This window comes from Gorilla gorilla, chromosome 9 (assembly GCF_029281585.2).
Source record: "Gorilla gorilla gorilla isolate KB3781 chromosome 9, NHGRI_mGorGor1-v2.1_pri, whole genome shotgun sequence".
Classification (NCBI taxonomy): Eukaryota; Metazoa; Chordata; class Mammalia; order Primates; family Hominidae; genus Gorilla; species Gorilla gorilla.
In genome coordinates this window covers 69,489,937-69,514,198 of record NC_073233.2, presented here as the reverse complement: position 1 = coordinate 69,514,198, position 24,262 = coordinate 69,489,937, and the positions used below count along the sequence as shown (strand labels likewise).

The 24,262-nt window shown below is 57.1% G+C and overlaps 1 protein-coding gene across 7 annotated transcripts in view; it reads right to left on the bottom strand.

Annotated features, from left to right (window-relative positions):
• The window catches only part of DAGLA (diacylglycerol lipase alpha), a 66,928-nt gene that overhangs the window by 15,691 nt on the left and 26,975 nt on the right, over positions 1-24,262 (bottom strand). For 3 of the 7 annotated variants that reach the window (XM_063693210.1, XM_031016424.3, XM_063693209.1), the window contains exons 2-9: positions 11,369-11,507; positions 10,729-10,940; positions 8,653-8,754; positions 8,041-8,179; positions 5,532-5,619; positions 3,323-3,457; positions 2,602-2,679; positions 289-413 (exon numbers count right to left, since the gene is read on the bottom strand). In XM_063693210.1, the coding sequence (XP_063549280.1) occupies positions 289-413; positions 2,602-2,679; positions 3,323-3,457; positions 5,532-5,619; positions 8,041-8,179; positions 8,653-8,754; positions 10,729-10,940; positions 11,369-11,463 (974 nt within the window). In that variant the 5' untranslated portion in view covers positions 11,464-11,507. Of the gene's footprint in view, positions 1-288; positions 414-2,601; positions 2,680-3,322; positions 3,458-5,531; positions 5,620-8,040; positions 8,180-8,652; positions 8,755-10,728; positions 10,941-11,368; positions 11,508-12,613; positions 12,891-24,262 lie in introns of those variants that run through there. The other 4 variants (XM_063693211.1, XM_063693208.1, XM_055354279.2 and 1 more) reach the window with 3 other exon arrangements.

Here is a 24,262-nt window from a genome sequence, read left to right as displayed (position 1 = left end):
TATCAACATCTCCACTTCGCAGATAAAGAAACCGAGGCTCAGAGAGGTGGACCCACTTGCCCCAGGCTGCAAGTGACAACATCTGGATTCGAACCCATAACTGTGTGACTCCGAAGCCTACAACTTCACTGCTCAGGGATAACACAGAACTAGAAAGGTTGAGGCCCAGAGAAGGTGTAGAAAAGAAGCCATTCAGGGCAAAGCAGTAGGCGCAGCCCGGTAGCCCTTCCTCACACACCACCCGGGAGGACAGGTGCAATCGCTGGGGGATGGGACAGGGGTACTCACGAGCAGGACCGAGCCAGTTGGCAGAGGCCGCAGGCGGGCTTCCGCATCAGGTACATGGGCCACCCGTAGGCAGCCAGGGCAAAGAGCATGTAGTAGCAGACCTCTTTGTAGCGGAGCATCTCTTGCTAGAAGAGAGGAGGCAGAGGGCGGTCACCTCCTGCCCTTCCTGCCTACAGCCTCAGGGCCCAGCAGTTCCCCAGGGTGGGAGCCTGCGGACCCAACCCCTGGCAGGGAGGGGTTGCTGGTCCCCTGTTGAGGTGTGGGGCCCAGGCCTTGGAGGAAGGACACTCCTCCAGGTGATAATTGCATTTCCCTAATTATCTCCATGCAACCAGGACACGAATCCTCAGAGACCTGTCCTGTTGCTCCAGTCTCAGAATTAATAATTTGGGGACAGAAAATCACTTGGTCCATTTCCTTGCCTGTTTTCCAGAGAAGGGAAGAGTTGAGGGACGTGAGTAGTAATCCCCCCACCTCAGCAATCAGCCCTGAGAAGGGCCCTTGATGCTGGGAAAATGTAGCCCTGAGAGGCCCCAGCCCTCCAGCTGGGCGGGGTGTGTGGGCCTTGGGCAACAGGGCAGCCACGCTGGGCCAGGAGACCAATCACCAAATCTCTGGCCCTTGGGTTCTTTGACTGCAAATATTGGGAGCCTTCAAATTGACTCAGCCAGCTGCAGGCTCCCAGGGCTCCGGGCAGGGGCTGCGTTGGTGGGAGATTGGGATCTCTTGGGAGAAAGGCACCAGTTTGAAAGCCAGTGTGTCTGAGGCCCAGCGGCCACTGTTGATGCTGAGGAGGTTATTGGCTGCTGGGGTGGAGGGAGGAAGAGGCAGGGGTGTCCCAGCAAAGTGTCTGCCAGCTTCCAGTCTTTCCAGAGTGCCCCAGGCACCGGGAGAGGGAATTAGTCACCTTGTAAAAGTTAAGGAGGGTGGTTAGTCACCTTGTGAAGTGAAATAGGTGGCACCTTGATCGGGGCCCGGAGGGGTGGAAACATCCCTGGCCAGCTCAGCTGCTCTTCAGGAACAAGAGTGGAGAGGTAATTATCCTCTCCCTGTCAGAAGCTCCCTGCAGCCCTGGGGGCGGGGTGGGCCCTGGCAGCCTCTGCCAGGTGGCAGGTGTGACCCTGGCACCTCGATGGGAGTCACTTGATGGGAGTCACAGCTGCCTGCCCTCCCCGCTCCCTGTGAGGAGTGGGAGGGAGAGGGTGGTGAGAACAGCCAGGGCAGAGCCTGGCAAGCAGAAATGGGCTGGTTTGGGGCACTTACTATGGATGTGGCTATTTTTAGAGAGGATACAAATGCCTGCTTTAGTGGGGAGTAGGGACAGGCAGGGAGGACTGAGGCTTTTCTAGAGGACTGAGTGTTGGTTTTTTTTTTCTTCTTTTTAAGGGACAGTGCAGCTGGAATGCAGTGGCAATCATAGCTCACTGCAGCCCTGATCTCCTGGCCTCAAGCAATCCTCCTACCTCAGCCTCCCAAAGTGCTGGGATTGCAGGCACAAGGCAGCACATGTGGCCTAAAGGACTGAGATTTCTAAGAGACGGAATCCTTTCCATCAGCATCCTGGCTGGCACTGAGGCTTCCTGGCACTGTGATGGGAATGGCTCGTGTCCTCTCAGCACAGCTCTGGTAGAAGGTGTGCCTAGTGTCATTTCACAGATTCAGGATCCAGCTCAGAGGGGATGAGGGGCCTGCTGGAGGTCGCAGCGACAGGCATCAGAGCAGATGCACGCTCCAGCCATTTGCTTCCTGAGGCAGGGCCTGTTTCTCCTGGCTGCCAGCTGTGGTTTCAGCCTGGGCTGTACTGGGCCCTGGGCTGTGTGCTGGGCCCTGGGCTGTGCTGGGCCCTGGGCTGTCCTGGGCCCTGGGCTGGGGTTCTCCCACCATGGTACTGGCACCACCTTTCCCTATTACACACTGGATTTCTACGAAAGGTGATTGAGAAAAGGTTCCACTGCTAAAAAAGCTTGGAAACCAAGTACTACACCCATTGCGTTTCATTAACAGCAGCAGCAGCAGCAAAAATGCTAGCAGCTCACCCTGGTGAAGCGCTCTGTCATCTCAAGAGGCCAGGACCAGATACTTCTGAACTTGGTAAAGGAATTCAGGGGATTTGTCTGTCGAACTGGTGTGAAGTGGGTGGTTCTCGTGAGGGGCATGATCTGAGCAGAGAGGCTCTCTGGAGAGCCGGGGGGAGACCGGGCGGGGGCAATGTGGCTGGCACTGCAAGGGCAGCTGGGAGGAGTTTGCTTAGGTCATTGTGGCAGAGTGGGAGGGATGGGGACGGGGTGGGGTGAGAGTTGATGTCTGACTCACTGAATTCTTGAGGTCGAGGTACTTGGTGTTTCTGGTCACCGGCATCCCAGACAGGAAGGCCAAGATGTCATTGTTTGCCTGTAAGACGGGCAGATGAAGAGGGACAATCACTGGCCCAGGCCCGGCTGCATGGCCGGGAAAGGGGGCCCAGGCCCTGGCATCCGCCTGCTTCCCAAAGGCCGAGAAGCCCAAACGAGCATGCAGCTTCTAGTTCTTCCAAGATTCAGCCACTTTTCCAAAATCTGAGGTTTCCCCATATTTCCAGAAGCTCCCCTTCTACCCAAAACATCAAGCCCCTGAGGACATTCCTGGCCCACAGCAGGCGAAAGGTATTTTGTATGAGACACTGAGAAACCCTAACTGGGGTTGGTGTGCTGGTGGGGATGTGGGGTGGGCGGAGCGGCCACGCAGAAGACCGACTCGGGAGCTCACCACGTCCACTAAGCCTGTGGTTAGAAGTCCTTTGAGGGCCAGCCCCAGAGGCAGCCATGCATGACCCAGAAAGTCCCTAGAGTAGTAGTCATGGAAAGCCTGGCCGAAGGACAAGCTCAGGAAGGCAGGGGGAGCCAGAGGTAAAGGTGACCTCCAGGGTCCAAGAGGGTGCGTGGTCACTGGGGAGCTGCGTGGGAGCCGAGCCCTCCGCTGCAGGGGCCATAGGGAAGGGGCCTGAAAGGAGGGTGGTGTGGAGAGGTGACCTGGAGAAGCGGCTGGCGGTGCTCACCTCGTCCAGCACGGCGTTGCGCTTAGCCCGCTGCCGCTGCCGGAGCAGCACCAGGCCAGCAATGATGTCGGATGGCACAATGTCAAGGTCCCGGAAGAACTCCGCAAAGAGGTAGGCGATTTCTGAGTAGGCATCCTACGAGGTCCAGGAAGGCAGGAGGCAGTGGCAGGGGAGCAGGAGAGAGGACGAGAGGCCAGGAGTAAATCCCCCAGGGCTGGGAGGCTGCAGAAGCAGGTGTCTGCTCGGGGTCCCCTGGGCAGGTTCTCCCCAGCACCTCCACAGCGCCCGCTGAGCCTGACCCCATGTGGCCCTGTGACCCTGAGGGCCCTGGCCAGGGCTCTGGGCTCCTAGACCTGGCAGTAGCCACCCAGCCCTCTCCTCTCCTTGGAATTCGCATGGTGCCCACTGTCTACCAAGAGCAGGCGCCAACTTGAGCCACTCCTTCTTGCTTTCCCAGACGCTAGAATCAAGGCCGGGTGGCTCTGGCTCGTTTCTCCTCTAGCCATTCTCTCCAGCACAGAAACCAAACTAAGCTCCTGGCTGCCTCTGCCCCACCAGCTGGGACCTTGGAAGTCCCTCGTAAGGCCTCTGTGGAGCCTGCCAGGTCTCAGGCCCCCTCCCCCAGCTACCCACAGGCTGCTGGCTCAGTGACCCCCACAATGTGCCCTAGAAGGGGGTGTACTCTCTGGCCCAGTGGTCCCCCATGGCTTCTCTCCAGGCCCTTGGCCTGAAGACAGTGCATGTCTGGGCCTCAGGGCAGGAGGCGAGCCCTGCTGGCTGGTGCCCTCTTAGTCTTCCCTTCCTGGCCCCACGCTGCAGCCCAGAGCCTCTTCCCTAACCTGTCAGGAGACGCTGAGGTGGGAACAACCACATGGCAATGAAGTCTGTCTCACTGGATCTCGCCCCTGAGTGTTTGGCACTTGTAAGTGAATAAATCAAGGGCTGCAAATTCAAATGCCGAATGGAGCCAAAGGAGCCAGCTACCGCTCGGCTCCAGCTGACCGGAGGCCCTCCAGGGCCCACTTCACCAGATTCAGAAATACAGAAGTTTATGGAAATACCCCTGATTTTTAAATGCTGGCATCCAATTAAAATGTGTAAGCAACACAACACACGCTGATCAAAACGTGCCTGGGACAAGACCTGGCCCCTGAGGCCATCAGTGTCTAACGGGACTTTTGCCGTGGGGCTCTGCTGTGATGTGCTATCTTTTCCCCAGACTCTGACAACAGCCCCAGCTCTGCCTGTGCGCCCAGAGGGGCGGGCGTGCCCTCCACACAGCAGCCCCAGCCTCCATCCGCCAGGGGCCGGCTCTCTGCCCTCTGCATGGCCTGCCTGCAGCCCAGACCCCTCAGACCGCCCCAGAGAGACCCAAGGGGGTGCTCCCCGCCCACCAGGGAACCTCGGGGGCTTTCTTACACTTGATTACTCACTCTACGGCTCACCAGGGGACGCTGGTGGGCAGGAGCCACTCGAGGCTTCCCGGTGGCTTCCGTGGAAGGCACTTTGCTGTCTGCCTCAGGGAGGAGTGGTCTCCTGACCTCACTGGCTCTGCTACTAACTAGCTGTGGGACGCTGAGCAAGTCACTCCACCTCTCTGGGCCTCAGCTGCCTGATCTGTAAAATGAGGGGTGGGACTAGATGATCTCTAAGGTCCCTGCCCGCTGCGGGGCGCCCCTGGATGATCCCGGGGCCTGCCTCCCTTCCCTCCCCTTGGGGGCCGCCCCCAGCTGGCCCTGTCTTCCTTCTGCAGTGCCCTGGCATTAAGTCCGGCCCTCTGGTCACTCCTCTGAGCTCCCAGGTGCTGAAGGCTATGTGTCCCCATCTAGGGCCGTGCTAAACGCCTATCGGCTTTGCCAGGCCTTCTTGATTAATTTGCTGCTGGTGAAACGCTACTTTTCTTTGTCTTCAGGTCACCCTGACTTTGCACATTTCTTCTCCTAAACTAGAGTATAAGTTCCAAGGGAGTTGATGCAGTCTTCACAGCTTTCTGTTCCCTTCACAAAGCAAGTGGACGTGGTCTTGCGTGCTGGAGCGAGTGGCTCAGTGAATAACAGGCCCTGTGTGAGCAGGCCGTACTTGCTCACGTTGGAAACCCAGCTCCTTCCCACCAGCCCTGCCCCATCCTGCTTTGCCAAAGGAGCAAACAGCCCCTTAATCACCTGACCACAGGATGTGATCCAGAGGGGAGCGACCTTCCAGTACTTACTGACTGGGAGTCCTTCGTCCGCGTGCAGCAGAGGAACACTTTGAGCCGGCGCGACCAGCTGGTGGCTTGACCCTCCTCTAAGCGGTGCCTGCAAAGCAGGAGAGGCGGTATGTGTGAGGTCAGAGGGCTGGACCAGAAGAGCTGGGACCCAGACGTTATGGAAACAGGGCAGGGTGTTCCCAGGACCCTACCAAAGGGTTCCCACAGTGGGTTCTGGGGGAGAACAGGGCCCAGGCCCTGCCAGAGCTGGTGGCCAGTGGCCTGGCTGCTGGCCAGCAGGGGCACTCCCTGACAGACTCCTGCTAGCCTAAGATGGTGTGTGCCGTTGGCCAAGGGTGGGTGGGTGGAAGAGGGAGGTGGGGAGCGGTGGAGAGGCTCCTTGGCTTTTGGAAGACTGAACACAGGCAGGCTCTGGGGCTTCAGAGCTGGGAGCCCTAAGTGGGGGCTACCCTGCAGCTCAGGTGTCCAAAGGCTCAAACCCTAGGAGGTCAGCAGGGTGTTGGGCCTCCCTGTCATCTCATTCTAAGGCCTGGAACAGACCTTCCAGAAAGACCTGCTTTTCCCCAGAAAGGATTTCAGACACTTACATACTTACATACTCTACTTACAGGAAATTTATGGGGCTGAGTAAGGCTCTGCATTTCCCAATTCCTTGGATCTGATACCTAGGTAGGGAGAGGGCTCTACCCCTCACCCACATGGTTGCCCTTGTCTATTCTCACCCCCCAACCCCACCCCCAGTGGGTCTGGCTGCTCGGATGGAGAATCAGGGTCTCCAGGAGTCTGTACCCAAAGGCAGAGCAATGGGCCAGTTATTCACAGAGGTTCCTCCTAGGCTGGATGTCTGCAGTGTGTTTTGAGCATAAAAATAACAGATCCAACATTAAAAGTGCAGACCTCCAAACCGAGCAAGAAGGGGCTAGCTTGCTTTTGTGCCATGTGCGGCCCCTTAAAAGCCTGATGCTGGGTGGTCAGGAGAGGAAGGCAAGGGTGGCCCTCAGATGCATTCAAGGTACTTAACATCCATCTGGAGTGACAGGCCAGGCCCTTTTTGAGCCTCTTGGCTCCTCCGTGTGTCTAAGGACCGCTTCCCGCTCTCCAACCCTGGCTTCATAAGGCAAATGGCCACAAGGAGAAGGAGGGCAACAGGGTCTTCCAGGGCTACAGGAGGCGGGTAGGGAAGGGTACAGGGAATTGCTACTCTGGGGACCTGCTGGCTCTTAGGGACTTGGACAGCTGTACATCCTAAACCAATGTTCCACCTTCCAGGGGCATGAAGGGACAGTGTGCTGGCCAAGCAGGGTTCCCAGAGCACTGTGGGATGGGTGGTGGTGGCCAGCTGGGCTGGGAGGGAATATGGGCTTTGGGGCCTTGGCTCCCAGACCTGACATTTTGGGCTGGGACGTGGCCACAGCAGGCACGGGTGTGGCTCTGGCTGCAGTGCTGAGCTGACGTGGAAGGTCCACGGGGAGCCGAACACAGCAGCGCAGGAGGGTGGGACGGTGAGAATTCCTGCCGGGCAGCGGGGGTCCAGACAGCCTGCTCCCCAGGTGCTTGAGCCAGCTGCTCTGGGCTGCAGGTGTGGTGCCAGTTCTGCACCCCAGCAGCATGACCCGGGGCAGGTGACCTGCCCTCTCTGGGACTTGGATTCCTCATCTGTAGAATGGATCTCACAACCATGCCGGGGTTCACAAAGGGATTAAATGGATGAATTGCGTAAAGGGCTCGGCATGGGGAGCTCCTTACATAATGCACTGTAGAAGCCCCATTAACAGGAGGTACTGGGACCCACCCTGGAAGCGCCTCTCTTTTTCTTTCAACAAACAAATTATTGTGACACTACCTGGATGCCCTCCCTCATTTTGTCTGCCATGGCACACTTTCCCCCATCTTTAAAACATCATGCAAAACTCACCCCCTCTAGGAAGCTTTCCTTGACTCGCCTCTCCCAATCTCTGAATCCTAGAGGCAGCCTAGCCTAATTTAATAGCTAGTTAAGCGAGGACTCTAAGGCCAGACTGCCTGGGCTAGTTCCCAGCCTTACCATTTTCTAGCTGTGTAACCTCAGGCAAGTCCCACCATCTCTCTGTACCTCAGTTTCTCCACCCATATTATGGGGAAGATGACAGCTGTGTGGTGGACTTGTAACTTACTACACGCGATGCTTGGCTTCACTGTTATTACCATTGTTATTATCAGCAGTGGACAATGATGACAACAGCTACTATTAACTGAGCACTTACCCAGTGTGAGCACTGTGTTAGTCACTCTGCAGGTATTAGCTCAGTTAAATCTCACAACATCATGAGACAAGAATTGTTATTATTCCCACTTTATAGACAAGGAAACTGAGGCAGGGAGCAGTTAAGCCCTTTGACTAATGCCCACGGCTCACATGAGGTTGGCATGCAGTCTGGGAGGCCTGGGGTAGCCTTCTGGAGAATGGAGACCTCTGCCCACCAGACAGCAAAGCCCACCCTGGGACTGCCCACCCAGCCCGCTGACTGACCGCAGGTTGTAGGTCCGCAGGTTACGCTGCCTCCTCTTGGTGGCTCTCAGCTTGACAAAGGTGCGGCCCGTGGGGTCGAAGACGCAGAGGACAGTGATGCACACACTGAGGATGACTACCCAGTTGCAGACAACCATTCCTGCAGGCAGCAGTGGGAGGCAATAGGTAGCGGCGCTGGGGACACCTCTCTGGCTCACCCACTCTGAAGAAAGGGACATTGGAGCCTCCCTAACCCCAAATGCTTCTGGGGACAAAAGCCAGGCTCCAAAGCCCCTGGTCCCAGTCTCTGGCCACATACGTGGCCACCCTATTGCCCACCCACAACCCCAAGGGTCACTCTTGGCTCAGAGCAGGCAGCTCTGTGGGTTTCCAAGGAGGTGCTGAGGAGCCTCGGCTTGACCTGAGCAGCTCTGTGCCTGCCGCAGCCCACCCCAGACCAGGTAGCTGGCAGGCCTCAAGGGTGAGGGAAGCAGTCTCGCCCAGCCAACCTGCTGGTGCCCCCACAGAAGGCACGGCCCTCTGGCAATGCCCAAGCTTCTTCCTCTCTAAACTGATCTCATCCCCTGTGCCCCCGGGGCTGCTGAGGCTCCAGCAGGCCTCACCCAGACGTACCGAGGGTGACATTCTTGGCAGTGAGGTCGTTGCAGGAGGTGTAGTACTGAGTGAGCCAGACGATGCCCACGATGGCGTAGATGAACTCGATCACCAGGATGGCTGCAAGGAGAGCAGGCCTGGCTGAAGGATGGCTGCCACTTGCATGCCAGGGAAGGGCCTAGAACCCCGGCCTGGACTTTCCTATCGCTGGGCTTTCAGCCAGCTCAGCAGCAAAGGCAGAGGCAGCAGACCAGCAGCAGACCCCCCACCCCCCGCCTCCCAGGCCCCAAGCCTGTCCTGTCACCATTTGGTCCTGTTGGCCCCTGACTGATCGCTTGCAATGTGCCCACCACCTCTCCTAGCTTCTGTGCTCTCAAGTCCCCAGGGCATCCCTGATGGAGTTTTGCTCTTGTTGTCCAGGCTGGAGTGCAATGGTGTGATCTTGACTCACTGCAACCTCTGCCTCCTGGGTTCAAGCAATTCTCCTGCTTCAGTCCCTAGGGTAGATGGGATTACACACACCCACCACCAGGCCCAGCTAATTTTTGTATTTTCAGTAGAGACGGGGTTTCGTCATGTTGGCCAGGCTGGTCTTGAACTCCTGACCTCAAGTGGTCCACCCGCCTCGGCCTCCCAAACTGCTGGGATTACAGGTGTGAGCCACCGCGCCTGGCCCATTTCCTCATTCTATCAGGATTTCAGAATCATGTCTGAACCGTGGAATCAGACACATCTTAGGCAAGTTACCTAATCTCTCTGAGCCTCCATTTCCTCATCTGTAAAATGGGAGTGACAACATTTATGTCATAGGACTGTGCAAAAATTAGATGAGAGCGTGTTCACTTCATGGAAACTATTTCCCAGCAAGAGGCCTCTGGAACCTGATGGAGGAGAGAGGAAGGGCCCAGCAGCTGGTCTGCATCCAGCTCAGGCCCCTTAGGGGCTGAGACTGGAGGGGAAGGGTATGGAGTGGTGGCTGAGAAGGAGATCTGCTGGCCTCATGGGGGCAGCCTGGAAAGCCCCAGCTGCACGGGCAGCAGTGTGGCAGCTCAGAGACCAGACTTTGGAGCCAGACAGTGTGGGTTCAAATCCCAGCTCCGACATTTACACGCTTACTAGTTGTGTGAGAGCTAGGCCTGGGCCCCAGTTTCCTCATCTATAAACGGAGACCAATAACACCCACTCCCTGTGAGTTAACACAGGAAAAAGGGCTTAGCCCAGTGCACAGAAGCACAAGAGTAGTGTTCACTAGAAATGACCAGAAGAAGGGGCTGCAACCTAAGCCCAAGAAGAGGACACAAGCTGGTCCTCTGGGGAGCTGGCCCAGACTCCTGAGGGGGTTCCCAGGAAGCAGGGGGCCTGTTTTGAGAAGGATCACAAGGAAGATATGCTTTGAAGAGATGCACATGGTTGAGGATGGGGGTCAGCACCTTGTTCTGTAAAGGGCCAGAGAGCAAATATCTTGGACTCTGGGAGTCCTACAGTCGCTGTAGTTAACTACTCAACTCGGCTGCTGTAGGGGCAAAGCAGCTGGAGACAATACCTAAGTGAATGGATATGTGCCAATAAAACCTTATTTTCTTTTTTTTTTGAGATGGAGACTTGCTCTGTCACCCAGGCTGGAGTGCAGTGGCGCAATCTCAGCTCACTGCAACCTCCGCCTCCTGGGTTCAAGTGATTCTCCTGCCTCAGCCTCCCAAGTAGCTGGGATTACAGGCGTGTGCCACCACGCCTGGCTAATTTTTGTATTTTTAGTAGAGACGGGGTTTCCCCATGTTCGCCAGGCTGGTCTCGAACTCCTGACCTTGTGATCCACCTGCCTTGGCCTCCCAAAGTGCTGGGATTACAGGCATGAGCCACCACACCCAGCCTAAAACCTTATTTAATAACACATACAGCAGGCTGGATTTGGCCCTCAGGCTGCAGTTTGCTGGCCCCTAGTCTAGAATGTAAGCTACAGAAGGCCTTAGTTCACTGCTGTACCCCAGTGCTAAAACAGGGCCTGGCTCGCAACATGTGCCCAGTAAATACTGGCTGAGTGAATGGAGAGGTGGGAGTTGTCTGGGGCAGCACCCCAGGGTGGGTGGCCCTTACCCAGGCGCACGTAGAGCACGTACTGCATGGAGTCACGGGGCTCCGTGTAGAGGATGCCCCCGCGCATGCTCAGCCAGATGATGGCCATCTCAGCGATCATGCAGCTCAGCAGGATGCCCAGGTAGCCGCGGCCGTGGTCCACCAGGTTCAGGGAGCAGGCCTCGTGCGGGTTATAGACCAGGCCGAAGAGCACCACGGACAGGATCACAAACCTGTCACAGGAACGCCTGTGTGAGCAAGGCCAGGCGGCCCCTGCACCTCGAGATGCTACTAGCAGGCAGGCCCTTCCCCAGCCCGGATTCAGTGGAAGGAGGGGTGGCAGCAGGCGCCCCCTCCATAAGACCATTGTCCACCTGGCATCGAATGCCTAGAAGGGCATGGGCGGCCAGTAAAAGACTCAGGGTCAGCCATGGGGAGACAGCGGCAGCAACTCCCCCCAGTGTTGGGGTCAGGTCCAGCAATAGTAGCAGGGGTGTCATTGCCCTAAGGGGCTAGATATTTCAGGCACCTCCTCTGGGCAGCTGGGGGCATGACAGGGTTGGGACTTGGACCCAAGCAGGGAGGAACAAATGGCCAGAAAGCTTCCTTCCAGGCCTTTCTCTCCAAACCCAGGCCTGTGGCCCCGGACGTGGGGACTCACCAGGTGGTATGCAGGAGAAAGAGGAAGATGGCCGGTAGGACGAGGTCATCACTGCCCACAGACCAGCGCCGCCGGAACACCACGATCCCGGGCATGGCTGGTGGCTCTGCAGAGGCTCAGTGGGCCTGGCGCTCACCTCCTGAAAGAAAGCAGAGGATCTTGTAGCTGCCTGAGGAGGTGAAGGCACCCAGGGCCACTGCATTCCTTGGGCCACGGGACCAGTCCCTGGTGTGGCCAGAAGCACAGGCATTTTTGGAGCGGGCCACTGGAAGTGCTGAACCATCTCCGGGCAGGAGCCAACACAAAGGACCTTAGCAGCAGGACACAGACTTCAGCCTTCCCCCTGGGGTCTCTCCTGTCCCCCGAGACTGGCACTGGCCACTAGGGATCGGCTTCTACCTGGGGTTACCCCAGCAGTCACTGTTCAGCTCTATTAAAGACCCCGTTTCCTCCTTCATGGGATCAGTGGGACCCTCAGCCCAGCCCTCAAACCCTATAATCTTTAGACCTGGCCCAGTGCACACTGTCCTTGGAGTCAAGGGAGGGGCTTCCCAGACCAAGAACAAGCCCACCCAACAGCACAAAGCCCAGCAGGGCAGGAGGAAGGCTGAAGGCCTTGGGAAGGTGGGGGCAAGGGACCCTGTATGGTTGGCAGCTGGGACTGACAAACATGGAAGGTGAGGAGTGCCTGGCATAGAGCAGGTGCTCAGTAAGTATTTCTTGAATGAAGGCTTCAGTTTTCTGCTTTGCTGGAAGCCAAGAGCATGCTCTATGACTTGGTTTTGAACCCATCAGACAGAAGTCCCCACCACAGCTATGCCTCCAGGGAGGGAAGGGCACGGTTGAGGTGCAGGGTCAGGAGTAGGACTTGGGACACCTTCCACCCCACACTGCTGGAAGGATGGGGTAAGCCCTGCAGGGTAACACCCCTCCTGGCAACTATACCTCCCAAGCCCACCCTGAGCCATGCAGCTTTTCCAGCTGGATTTTCAACTCTCTGAAGTAGCTGAATTCAAATCAGCCCCAAGCAAGCTCAGGAGAGTGCCCAGGAACTCAGGGCCCTCACTCCTTAGCATCCCAAAGAGAAAGGAAGCAGCATGGGTGGGAGGTGACCCCACAGGGAGTTAGGTCCCCAGAGATACCCATAAAGGGCTCCAGGGTAGCCCTGCACTAAACTGCTGCAGGGGGCTGGGGACCAAGTTGGTGGGCAGCTGCCCCCCGCCCCGGGGGCCAGTAGAGGCTTACATGGCACCTGGTCCGGGGCAGGCGGCAGATCCTCCTCTCCCCAGTGGCGGCTCCAGGGAGAATGTGTGTCCGAGGAGCCCGGCATCATTCGGGGAGGAAGCAGCCAAGTCTCCCTTGGCCAGTGGGCACAGCCCTCAGGGTGGGCGAGAGGGCGTGGGGCCAGGTGGCCAGCCCGCATGTCCGCCCGGCCCGCCTCCCTATCCCCGGTGCAGCCACTTGGCGAGCTGTGGCCTGGCGGGCTGGCGGGCTAGCCTGCCGGGGTCGTGCCTACTCCTCCCCCCACCCTCAGGAAGTGACATCATCCCACTCTCTCTCCAAGGAGGAGTCGGAGCTCAGCTTCTGGGAAGCAGGGAGAAGGGTGGAGAGTGAGGGAGCGTGGTGGTGGGGTGGCTGGGCTTTGGGGGTGGGGGGTGGTCTGTGGACTGCAGGGGTCCGGGGCATCAGCAGTGCCTGTGACATGTGGCTGACAGCACCAGCTCAGATTAGGGTTGGACATGATAGGACAGGAGGGGGGGCTGGGGCACCGCGGGTGGCAGTTGGGCTGGGGCAGAACAGAGCTGCCAACAGCTGGTATTGCCGCCCCCTCCCTGTCTCCAAGTAGCTCACAGAGGGTAAGGTGCAGCGCTGGGTCGGGCTCAGGGGGCTGTCGGGGCTGCCAGGAGCCCCTCACGTGAATGGAACGGAATGAAATGGAATGAATCTAGAGGTTGTGGGGGCAGTACGCCCCCGCAGGTGCTGTAGAGCCGCATCCTGCTCTGATCTGGCCAGACCAGGGGAGGAGGGAGCAGTGCTGTCCCAGAGGGGCTGGCTGGAGGGCTAGGGTCTGGCCCTACCCAGCCTGCCCCCAGGCCTGCCTCTGCCAGCAGCCAAGAATATCTCCTTCTCAGGTCCACCCCATGGATGGCCCCTCTCAGTCACCCTGGGAGGTCCCTCCTCTCACTCCCACCCTTGGACCCATGGAACCCAGGATAGCTAACACTCCTCAAGATCACACACCATCCACCCAACACACACACTCACTCTGCACTCCCCTCCTCTGCCCGAACAATGCCCGCTTGCCCCAGCTCTCAGGCTGGAAGGAGTGAGCCGAACCTGGCCCTGGGCCCTGCAGAGGTGAGGTGGCTGAAGGACTGTCAAGACGCTGGAGGGATATGACCAGTGGTAACCACTGCCCCCACCTCAGGGTGACCAGCCTGAGGCCAATTGCCATGGTCAACGCCAGTACCTACCTAGAGCATGAGGCGGGGCTCCTGGGGGCCGACCCTGCTGGGTACCCAGTGACAGGCCTGCACCAGTGGCCGGCCCACCACCATAGAATCCGAGGCACAGAGGCTGAGACACAAGTGCCAGGCTGGCTGGTTTTGAACCTGGGCTCTACCACATACCCACTGTGTGGCTTATTAGTCGTGCCTCAGTTTCCTCAACTGTAAAATGTCGATTTGTAAAATGTCGATTTTTAGGACTTTACTCCTAAAGTCCTGGTGAGAATCACAGGAGAGGTCTGCAGAGGCCCTAGCTGTCTTAGCTGGGGTGGGCGAGGCGGAGGGAGTGCAAGGAACCTCTTGCTGGACCAGCCACCCCTCCCGCCTGGGCTGGTGGAATCTCCGGCTGGTCACCAACAAGTCAAGGTCTGGGGTGGGGGTGGCAGGGCCTGTGCTGCATGAGGGTTGGGGGTGGGCTGCACCACTCTCCAGGCCAATTCATACATCTCTTGGGGCTGCTATTTTTAAGGGCCTTGAATGGTGCCCTTTCTCTAGAGACCCCAGCCCATCACAATAAGGGCCTGTTCCCCTGCTGGGGATGTGATTTCATCTGGAGGAAATGTCTCAGGAGCGGGGAGGGCAGAGGCTACTTCCTGGTCTGGGGCTGCCACAAAGCACCTCTTCTGGCTCTCCTCCCCTGGGGCACAGGGTCCTCCCCTCTAACAGCCACAGTGGGGCGGGGGTAGGCGCTGCCTGCCCTTCCTATCCCACACCAGTGGGGCTTCCAGGGCAGGCACGGCATACCTTCCAGCAGGGGCCACAGGGGCACTGCTGGGGGCTCCTCCTGCCTCTGGTTGGACCCCCAGCACAGGCAAGTGTGAATGGGGTGCCAGGACCCCTCTCACATGGATGGAATGACTTAAGCAGCCCAAGGAAGCCACCTTCTTCCCCCACCCACACAGCCCAATTTTCCTGCTGGTGATTCAGGCCCCTGGACTAAGTACTAACCATTCTGGGAGTTCCTCTTTCTAAAAATGCAAACTCTTTTTAAAAATGCATATGCTGCCCCCTACTTTAAAAACCTTCCTGGCTCCCCATGGCCTGCAGGACAAAGTCCAAGCCCCTCGGGCGGCAGCTAAAGGCTTCCGTTACCCTTGCACTGACAGGCAGTGCAACCTCAGGCATATGCCTGACAGCTTTGTGCAGACAGACTCCAGCACAGAGCCCACCCTCAGCTGACAAATCCTTCTGGCTGGGGAGGCTCTCCAGCACCTTCTTACACTGCCACATCCTTCTTTCTCAACACCCCCCAAACATGCTGCTCCCCAGAAACACATAACTGGAAGGGTCCATGCTTTGCTTACTCCAGTTCTGATGGGTGAAATCCAACTCATCTCTCTAGGTCAGCTAAAAGTCACCTCCTCTTTGAAGCCCTCCCTGACAGCCCTCATGCAACCCACTCTCCTCCTGGGAAACAGGCTGCTCCCTTATGGGAACCCTAGACCCCTTCCCCCAGCATGGCCCTGGTCACACTGTGTTATGGTTAACCTGCTGACTCCTTGCTGCCCATTCCCACCCCAGCTCAACAGTCCCCGGGGCCAGGGTCTCACAGTACCCATCGCCACACCTCTGGGTGCCAGCTGCAGTGCCTGGCTCCAGCACCTCAGTCCCACCCCATGGCCTCCTCAGCACAGCTCCCCTCCCAGTCACAAGGGCTGAGACAGTGGCTCCTTCCCCCTCTGAGCTCACACCCTTCCCTTCTGGGGAAACGTCCCTCCCTTCCTGACTGTCAGGCTGGGTTCCCACCCCAGTGCCTTCCCTGACAGCTCAGGGAGAACCCTCTCCCCCTCCTCTGGCTAGATGAACTGTTCTGGGACCTCAGTTTCTTCTCTTGTAAAATGGGGCTAACAACATCCCTCTCAAGGCTGTGGTCAGAACAGACTGGGGTGATGTCACTACAGGACTCTGCACAGGTCCTGCACACCCCAAGGATCTGCTGATGGCTGCTGTTGCATTAGCAGACACCTGAGGGGCTTTGTGGGGACCTCCTGTGATGTGACCTGTGACTGGGTGCTGGGGTCTGGAAGGTGCTGCTGGTGCCCAGCTGGTCAGAAAGGGCTGGAGTGAGCAAACAGAAGCCCTGACTGAGGAGCCTGCCCCCACTATGAGTGCTCCGGTGCTGCTGGTAACAGCACCCCAGGCTGGGCCTCGCCCCCTCATCCTAAGGTACCCTGTGGGCTTGGCCCTGGGAGCAGATTTTAAGGAGCAGAGTCCCTTGACAGCAAGACTCCCAGCAGATGGGGCTCCAAGAGCTCCCAGGGGGATGGGGGGGGAAGAAGGTACTGGCTCAGCCCTCTGGAGTGTCCACAGGGAACTGGACAATGAGCTTGGGAACCCCCGCGAGTGCCACCTCCAGCCCATGAGATTTCCCATCTGGCCAGAGATGGCTTTGGTCATTGGCCTGGGGATGGGATAGAGGTTGTGCCTGAAGGAGGGGATGACAGCCAGGTCCAGCCATAGGGATCCATCTGACATTAGCTGAGCACCTTCTGTGTCCCAAGTCCTGGACTAACCGGCTTCAGTCCTCACAGCAGTAACACAGGGTTGCAGTGTCGCTCTCCTTCCACAGTGTGTGCAAGGGGTGGTTAAGACCCTGCACTCTAAAACAGGCTGCATCTGAGTCTTGGCTCTGCCCTTACTGGCTGTGTGACCTTGGACAAGGTACTTAACCTCTCTGTGCTTCAGTCTCCTCACTTCTAAACCAGGGATAAGAAGAGTACCTACCTCTGAATTATCAGGAGGGTTAAATCAGTCAACACTTCAAACAGCGCCTGTCATCTGGTAACTGCTCAGCAAATGCTGCCACTGCCATTACTATTACTACTGAAGAATGAGACTGAGATGCAGAGACTGCCTGACACCATCCGAGGATCAAGAGGCCAGGCAGGCAGGAGGCGCAGGTCATTCCTGCTGCCATCCAAAGCCCACACCTAACAAAGGTCAGAGTTAAAAGGAGTCTCAGAACAGTCCCACTGTCCCCTTTCATGGGTGAGGAAACTGAGGTTCAGAAAGAACACAGAGGCCCTAGCTCTTCCTGTGATATCCATCCCTGCAGCGTCACTGCCAGGTGCTGGACACACAACCCAAGCCCCCAAGCCAGCCTGCTCCCTTCTACCTCACTACATACCCCACTCAAACTCCCCAGTGACAACAGCATTAACAGCGTGTCACCACAGGGAGCCTGGGCTGAGATCCTCTCTTTCACGCTCTTGAAGATGCCTAACCCTCCTAGAAGTCAGCAAAATCCACAGAAGCTCCCTCACAGGAGATAAATCTGCAGGGAGGCATCAACCATGTGCCTACTTCAGTCACCTGCGGCTGGCTCTCCTGCCTCCAGCGGTGGAGTCCCTGTTGCACTGCAGCAGCTGTGGTGACAGAGAGGAGACTCTCAGACAGATCCAGAGAGCCACCTTCCCTGGGCCCCCATTTTACTCCTGCCTCCAGGGGCTGGTGATGGGGACCAGGTCCAGCCACATCCTAGAGCTGCCTGGTGCTGAACGAAGAGCAGTGTCCCCAGGACAGAAAGTCCCGACCCCTCTAGGCCCCAGTAAATCAAAATCGAGGGCTGGGAGGATGAGTCCATTGCACACATGTGAGACATAAGGGCCCCCACGGTTGCTATATGTAAAACTAGCACTGGACGCCACACTTCCTGGTTGCCAAAGTAAATGTGGAAACTGGCAAGTTTGTAAGGGCTCTTTTTCGCTCTGCAGGGTTTTTTGACCCTTGGTGTCCTGAAGGGAGAGCCCAGGACTCCCATTTCCATGACGAATGGGATTCCTATGTGAAAGGGCTTTGAAATTGGAAGGTGGTCCAAAATAGTGGAGAGGAACTGATGCCTACTGCCTGCTATGCTCTCGTGGTCCATCCAATTCTGAATGTGCCTTGTTGGGCACTGGAGCTTATCTGGTCTGGGGGTGGGCATCTGATCTGCGGGACTCAGCACAGTGAGGCTGGGCCCCCCGGTGGCGCCCCACAGGACACTGGTGGCCCGCCCCCCAGCAGAGGCATTGTGTTCAGAGGCTCCACCCCAGCTAGGGTGGGCTCACCAGCAGGTCGCTGTCTGGCCTCGCTGGGCTGGCAGACAGGTCCTGCTCTCTTTAGCACAGGCTTTGGTCGTGGTGAGATTCCAGCTGTTCACTGTGGCTGCAGGATCCTGGGTGGTGACAGGGACAGAATGATCTCAGCCACCTATAAGTCGGGGACTGGGCTGCTTCGGTTCTCCTAACATTTATGAATTGCCTACAAGGTCTCGGCGCACATCTATGCCCTTTACAAACATGAACTCACCTAGTCCTCATAACAGCTCTGTGAGGTAGGTACTACCCTTCCCCTTATTTGACAGATGAGCTGAAGTGACTTGCCCACAGCCACACAGCCTAGGCCCAGAACCCAGGTCTTTACCTCTGCATGCTGTTTCTGAGAAGCAGGATTCAGCTAAATGCCTGTTTCTGAACTCAAAAGCTGGCTCTAAGCCTCTTCTTACAGACTGAGGAGCTCTCTGGTCTTCATCTAGCTTCGGACTCACAATCATGTGGGATAGCACGGGACCCATTCTGCAGATGAGGAAAACTGAGCCCAGGGGAATTCCACGGAGCAGGCTGCGGACTCGGGAGAGAGCAAGGCACTAGAAACACTATGTGTCATCCAACTCCAGTCTCATCAGGCCACAGGGTATTACCCCAACTTTACAGATGAAGAAACCAAGGCTCAGAGAGGCAAAATGGTTTGCCCGAAGATCCCTCCACGAGGACATCGCAGAGCTGGGATTTCAAGTAGCTTCCTTGAATTACTTGCAAGAAAAAAATACCCTCTCTGCCTGTCAGTCTGACTCCTTATTGTCACAAACACAGAGACAGTAGGACCCACAGGTCCCACCCCAGGCTCCCGGGGCTATAGTACCTTCCCCTTCTTCCCAGTGGCCGAGAGGCTGGCCTCTGAAAGCACAGGAGGGGGAAGGTGACAAGGGAGACGACGGAGAGAAAGCACGTGTGGGCTGGGGGCCACGTGCGCCACCAGCCTGTACCCGGGTGTGTGCAACCCAAGTTAGGGGCCTGAAAGCTGTCGCTTTTCACACGTCAGCTGCGCTAGAGCAGAAGGCAGAGCGGAGCCTGCCCAGGGCTGGGGCCAGATTTCAGCATGAGATAGGTCCTCACACGCCCAGGCCTAGGGATGAAAACAGTGTGCCTGGTGCAGCCGGGGGCAGGAGTGGGAGGCCACTAACATTTGTCCCCTCCTACCCGCCGCCCAGGGTCTTAGGCTAACAAACGCCTTTCCCACTCTCCCCCAGGATGGCCTGGAAGGACCAGAGGAGGCACCTCCTCCACCCCTCACCATGTGCCAGCCACATAACCATCCTCACTACAACCCCAGGGGTGGGTCTAGCTGTTCGCATGTCATGGATCGGGAAACTGAGGCTCCAAGAATTTAAAGAAGCTAGCGAGGGAGTGTCCAAGTCAGGCTCTGAAGCCAGGTCTACCTGCTGTGTTCTCTCTGTGCCCTCCTCGTGCTTCTTGGCCAGAGACCCCTCCCTATAAAACAGCAGTCAGGGAGCTGGGCACAGAGTTCAGGGAGGAGGACGGAAAGAGAAGCTCCAGTGACTTGGGGGCAATGCCAGCCTGGGCCGGACCCAGAAATAGTTCCAACAATTACTCGATCGCGTTTATTTAAAAACAAACTCTTATATAGCATTTACTACATGCTGGTTACTTTAACAAGCAGTTCACAAAAATTACCTCCTTTAATGTAATCCTTTTAACAACCTCTTATGCCCTGTATTATGGATGAAGAAATGGAGGCCCAGAGAGGCTAAATAAGTTGCCCAAGGCCACTCAGCTCTTCAGCGGCAGAGCCAGGCCTGAGGTTGCAGGGCCTGTGCTCCAGGCCTCTCCCCAGAAGGCTTCACCAGGGCTCCATTTATTACCAAGGCTCCAGCTACTCGTTCTCACGCTAATTATTTTCTACTCATCCACAATGAGCAGAATTTGCCATCTGCCACCAGCCCTGCTACTGACACCAGCCAACTCCCTGGGAATCAATTGAGGCCTTTCGTTTCCTGCTGGTTGTTTTGGAAGGATGGCTGGCTGCTGCGGAGTGGGGAGTGAGGGCCAGGAGGGCAGCAGCACCCTTCCCTGGCGACCAGGCTGGGCCCTCCTCCTGCCTCCAGCCTTCCTCTGACCTCTCTTCCCAGGAGGATTCACATCAGAGCCCACTCAGTCCTGTGCTCCGACAATGTTTTCCAACAGTGGAAGGAGTCCCCCAGGCTCTGGCTAGGCCAGGTCTGGCTTCTGGATTCTTCCTTGGAAATTATTCATTTTTCTGAAACTCGGAACAAGCCCTTGTCCCACACGTCCACGTCCGCTCTGGAGAGGCCCAGACAGGCGGGCTCTGCTGGCCTCTGTGATGGGTGCGGCCGGGCAGCCTGGATCCCCAAGCCCTCACGCAAAGGCCGACACCGCCCCACACTGGGTGGCACCAGGCTGTTTTCTCCTGCCTGTCTGTGGGGAAGGGTGTCTGTGGTTTTCGTCCTTTCTACCTGCCCCCGTGGTCTTCTCAGTCAGTCCCCTCATGCCCTAACACGTCTTTACCCCACTCTCCCGGGAACGCGACTCTCTCAAAGGCATCGACTTGGAGGGGGTGGCCATCCAATGAGCTGACTGAGGCCTGCCTTCTGGCCCCAGAGCGGGGCAGCCCGAATTTGAATCCTAGTTCCATCACTTCTAGTTGTCTACGACTGTCACTTCACTGAGCGTCAGTCTCCTCATCTGTAAGATGGAATAACGAAGGTACTCACTTCATAGTGAGTGAGTCATGAGGAGTTAACAAAATAACGCACATAAAGTGCTCAGCTCTTAGAAAACAGGAGCTGCCATCATTGTGATTTAGTAACCATGTCTCCCCAGTGTGCGCAGAACCTTTACCTCACCTTGCATGGCGGGGCAATAACTCTCCACGATCTAAGTCAATCTTCCCAAACAGACAGGTGAGCAGGCTGACCCACACCTGCCCTCACCCTTCCAGCCTGCATAATCCTCTGACCTGCCTTCTTGGAAAGGGAGAGCTCCAACTCCTAGGAGCCCAGCACGGCCACACTGGCACTGCCTCCTTTAATCCACAACCACCCAGGGAGAGGGGACCCAACACCCCTGGGACAGCTTGAGCCACAGAGTTCTCGCCCAAGGCCACAAGACTCTAGAACACTCCAAAGCCTGAGATCCTGCCAGGATGCCCCGCATCTATCAGCTTGCATGTTTGAGTTTCAGGGTGTCTCATTGCAGGCCCCTTCCCAGCTCAAACGCAGGATGCCCTGAGAGGTAGTGGTCCCCCCTCCCTTTAAGCCCATCTGCCCTTCCAGCTTTCCACTGGCCCCACCCTCTGCTCCTCCCCCCAGAGTCACCCCCTTTCCTAGGAGCCACTTGCTGGGACCTCACTCCCCAGATGGCCCCCCTGCCAGGCAGTTCATCAGCTCCCAGCACGAATCCCAGTGCTCTGGCTTCTCAGAACTTCCTCGAGAGGAGACTCCGTCTGGGTGCTGGCAACGCCTCAGTGAAGAATTAGCACCTTCCACTTCATTAGGGGCCCCCTAATGAAGCTGTTAATGATATGCTAAGTGGGCACACCTAGCCTGATGCCTCCCCTCTTGGGGCCCCTGCCCCCTTGCCCAGCCTACCCTGAGCCCTGGTCCTGCTGCCTCCTCTCCTCAGGCTGTGGGTTGGCCCTCGGGGTCTGGCTGGTGTGGGTGCCTGCTGCTCAAAGGTGGGGAGGCTTCGTGGGCCACGTCCCTAAGCTGCATGGCCATCTAGGGCACAAGCTGGCCGATTGGGCTATTGGGTTTCCCTTCGACTGTACCCCGGGCATCTCGGAAGCAAGCAGGGATCAAGTGACTTCGTAACAGGAGCTCTTTCCCCAGGGGAAGAGGTTCTGCAGAGGTCTAGTATGTGACAGGAAGGGCCAACATCCCCTGCCCCCACAGAGACTGGAGAGGGAGGTGGCACCTGCCACCACCAATGGCACACAGGCTGCGGCCCCATCCCCTCCCTCTGTCACCCTCCTCTCCTTCTGTGCTCAATGAGGGGGATCTCAGTGCTCTTCAGTGGGTTTCCGGAAGCCCTCAGGGACCCCAGATGAGGGGAGGTGGCCATAGTGGGCAGGCTTCAGTGGGCTTGCAGGCAATGTCAACCACAGCAGCTTTCAGCTGCTCTGGATCACCTGAGGTAGGAGTTTGAGACCAGCCTAGCCAACATGGTGAAACCCTGTCTCTACAAAAAATTAGCGGGGCGTGGTGGTGCACGCCTGTAATCCCAGCTACTTGGGAGGCTGTGGCAGAAGAATTGCTTGAACCGGGAGGTGGAGGTTGCAGTGAGCGAAGATTGCGACATTGCACTCCAGCCAGCCTTGGCCTCCCAAAGTAGCTCTAGGTGACAGAACTAGACTCTGTCTCAAAAAACAAACAAACAAACAAACAAAGTTTGAAAGCCACTAAGCAGGATATGCTCTCAGGTCCATTCTAGTCTGGACTTTTAGAGTTTTACTTGCAGAATGGCCAAGGAGAGAGCCTGGGGGCTCCATACAGGTGCCTGAGCTCACACAATGATCACAGCATTTCCTCCCCTCGCCTGAGCCAGGAGGGCAAAAGGGGCCACAGAAAAAAGTCAATGACCCAGAAGCTTAGAGACCTGGGCCTATAGCTGACTATTCTGTCCTTCAGACCTCCCTATTCCCTCCCATCACCCCAGGCAGGGCAAAGCTGGACCCAAGCACAAGGCCTCCAGGAAGGGGCAGGGGCTCAGAAGGCCCCTGCTGCTGGGTGGAGGACAGGACTGGACCCGGCTTTGGTCCCAGTGCCTTGATTTACTCAAACGGCCACAGAGTTGTGACCTTCAATATACAACGCAGCCCTCTCCTCATCTATAAAGTAGGATGAGGATGATGACAGTGCCTCCCTCTTGGGGTGGCTGGGAGGACAAAGCGAGTTAAAAGTTGTAAAGTGTGAGGCTGGGCGTGGTGGCTCACGCCTGTAATCCCAGCACTTTGGGAGGCCGAGGCGGGTGGATCACGACATCAGGAAATCGAGACCATCCTGGCTAACACGGTGAAACCCCATCTCTACTAAAAAATACAAAAAAAATTAGCTGGGCCTGGTGGCGGGAGCCTGTAGTCCCAGCTACTCGAGAGGCTGAGGCAGGAGAATGGCGTGAACCCAGCAGGCAGAGCTTGCAGTGAGCCAAAATCACGCCACTGCACTCAAGCCTGGGCGACAAAGTGAGACTCCGTCTCAAAAAAAAAAAAGGTTGTAAAGTGTTGAAAGCAGGCTCTGGCTCAGAGGAGGCGATTGGTGACATAGAGCTTTAATTAAATCAACCCCCAAGCCAGGCGCGGTGGCTCACGCCTGTAATCCCAACACTTTGGGAGGCCTAAGCGGGCGGATGACTTGAGGCCAGGAGATCGAGACCAGCCTGACCAACATGGCGAAACTCCATCTCTACTAAAAATACAAAAATTAGCCAGGCATGGTGGGGGGCACCTGTAGTCCTAGCTACTTGGGAGGCTAAAGCAGGAGAATCGCTTGAACCAGGGAGGCAGAGGTTGCAATAAGCCGAGACTGCGTCACTGCACTCCAGCCTGGGCAATAGAGCAAGACTCAGTCTCAAAACAATAAAAATAAATAAATACATAAATACATAAACACATTCCCTTCTCAAGAGCGTATTATGACTCCTAAATGCCCTTTAAATAAAATTAAAACTCCCAACCATTAGCTATAAAGCTCTCCACCAACCACACCCCTACCCCGCCCTGCCCAGCCCTGCCACCAGCACCCATACCCTCCACCTTGTCTGACTCTGTCCCTGCCAGCCGGGCACGCCCACTCCCAGCTCCTGTCTTTCCACCTGCTCAGCCACTGAGTGCACCCCATGCCCAGGCATTTCCTCCTCTCCAGATGGCCCCGCTTGCTTTGGGCACTCCGCCCCGACATGGCCTCCACAGCCTGCGAGGCCTGCTCAGTGCCTGTCCCAGCTGGCCTTCAGCCCCAGCCCTGGCAAACCATCCCACAAATGACCAGGTAAGCCCATGACCCACTTTCCTGCATGCTTCTGGTGTGTCTGCCTCACCTCCTCCATTACACTGTAGGTCCGAAGAAGACCCTGGCCTCCATCTGCCTCTCTCCCAGCCTGTCGGGGAATAGGCCAGGAGGCTCTGGGCAACATAGAGACTGGAAAGGAGAGGGGAGAACAGGCCTCCACGATGAGGGGAACCCCATCAGGCCCCTGACAAGTGCCAGCCTCTGCCTGCCCATGCCTGAGCAAGGCCATTGACCCACTCTGTTCTGGGTAGGTAAGAGCCCATCTGCTCGACCTCTGACCCCAGAGTTTGGCATTACTTTCCT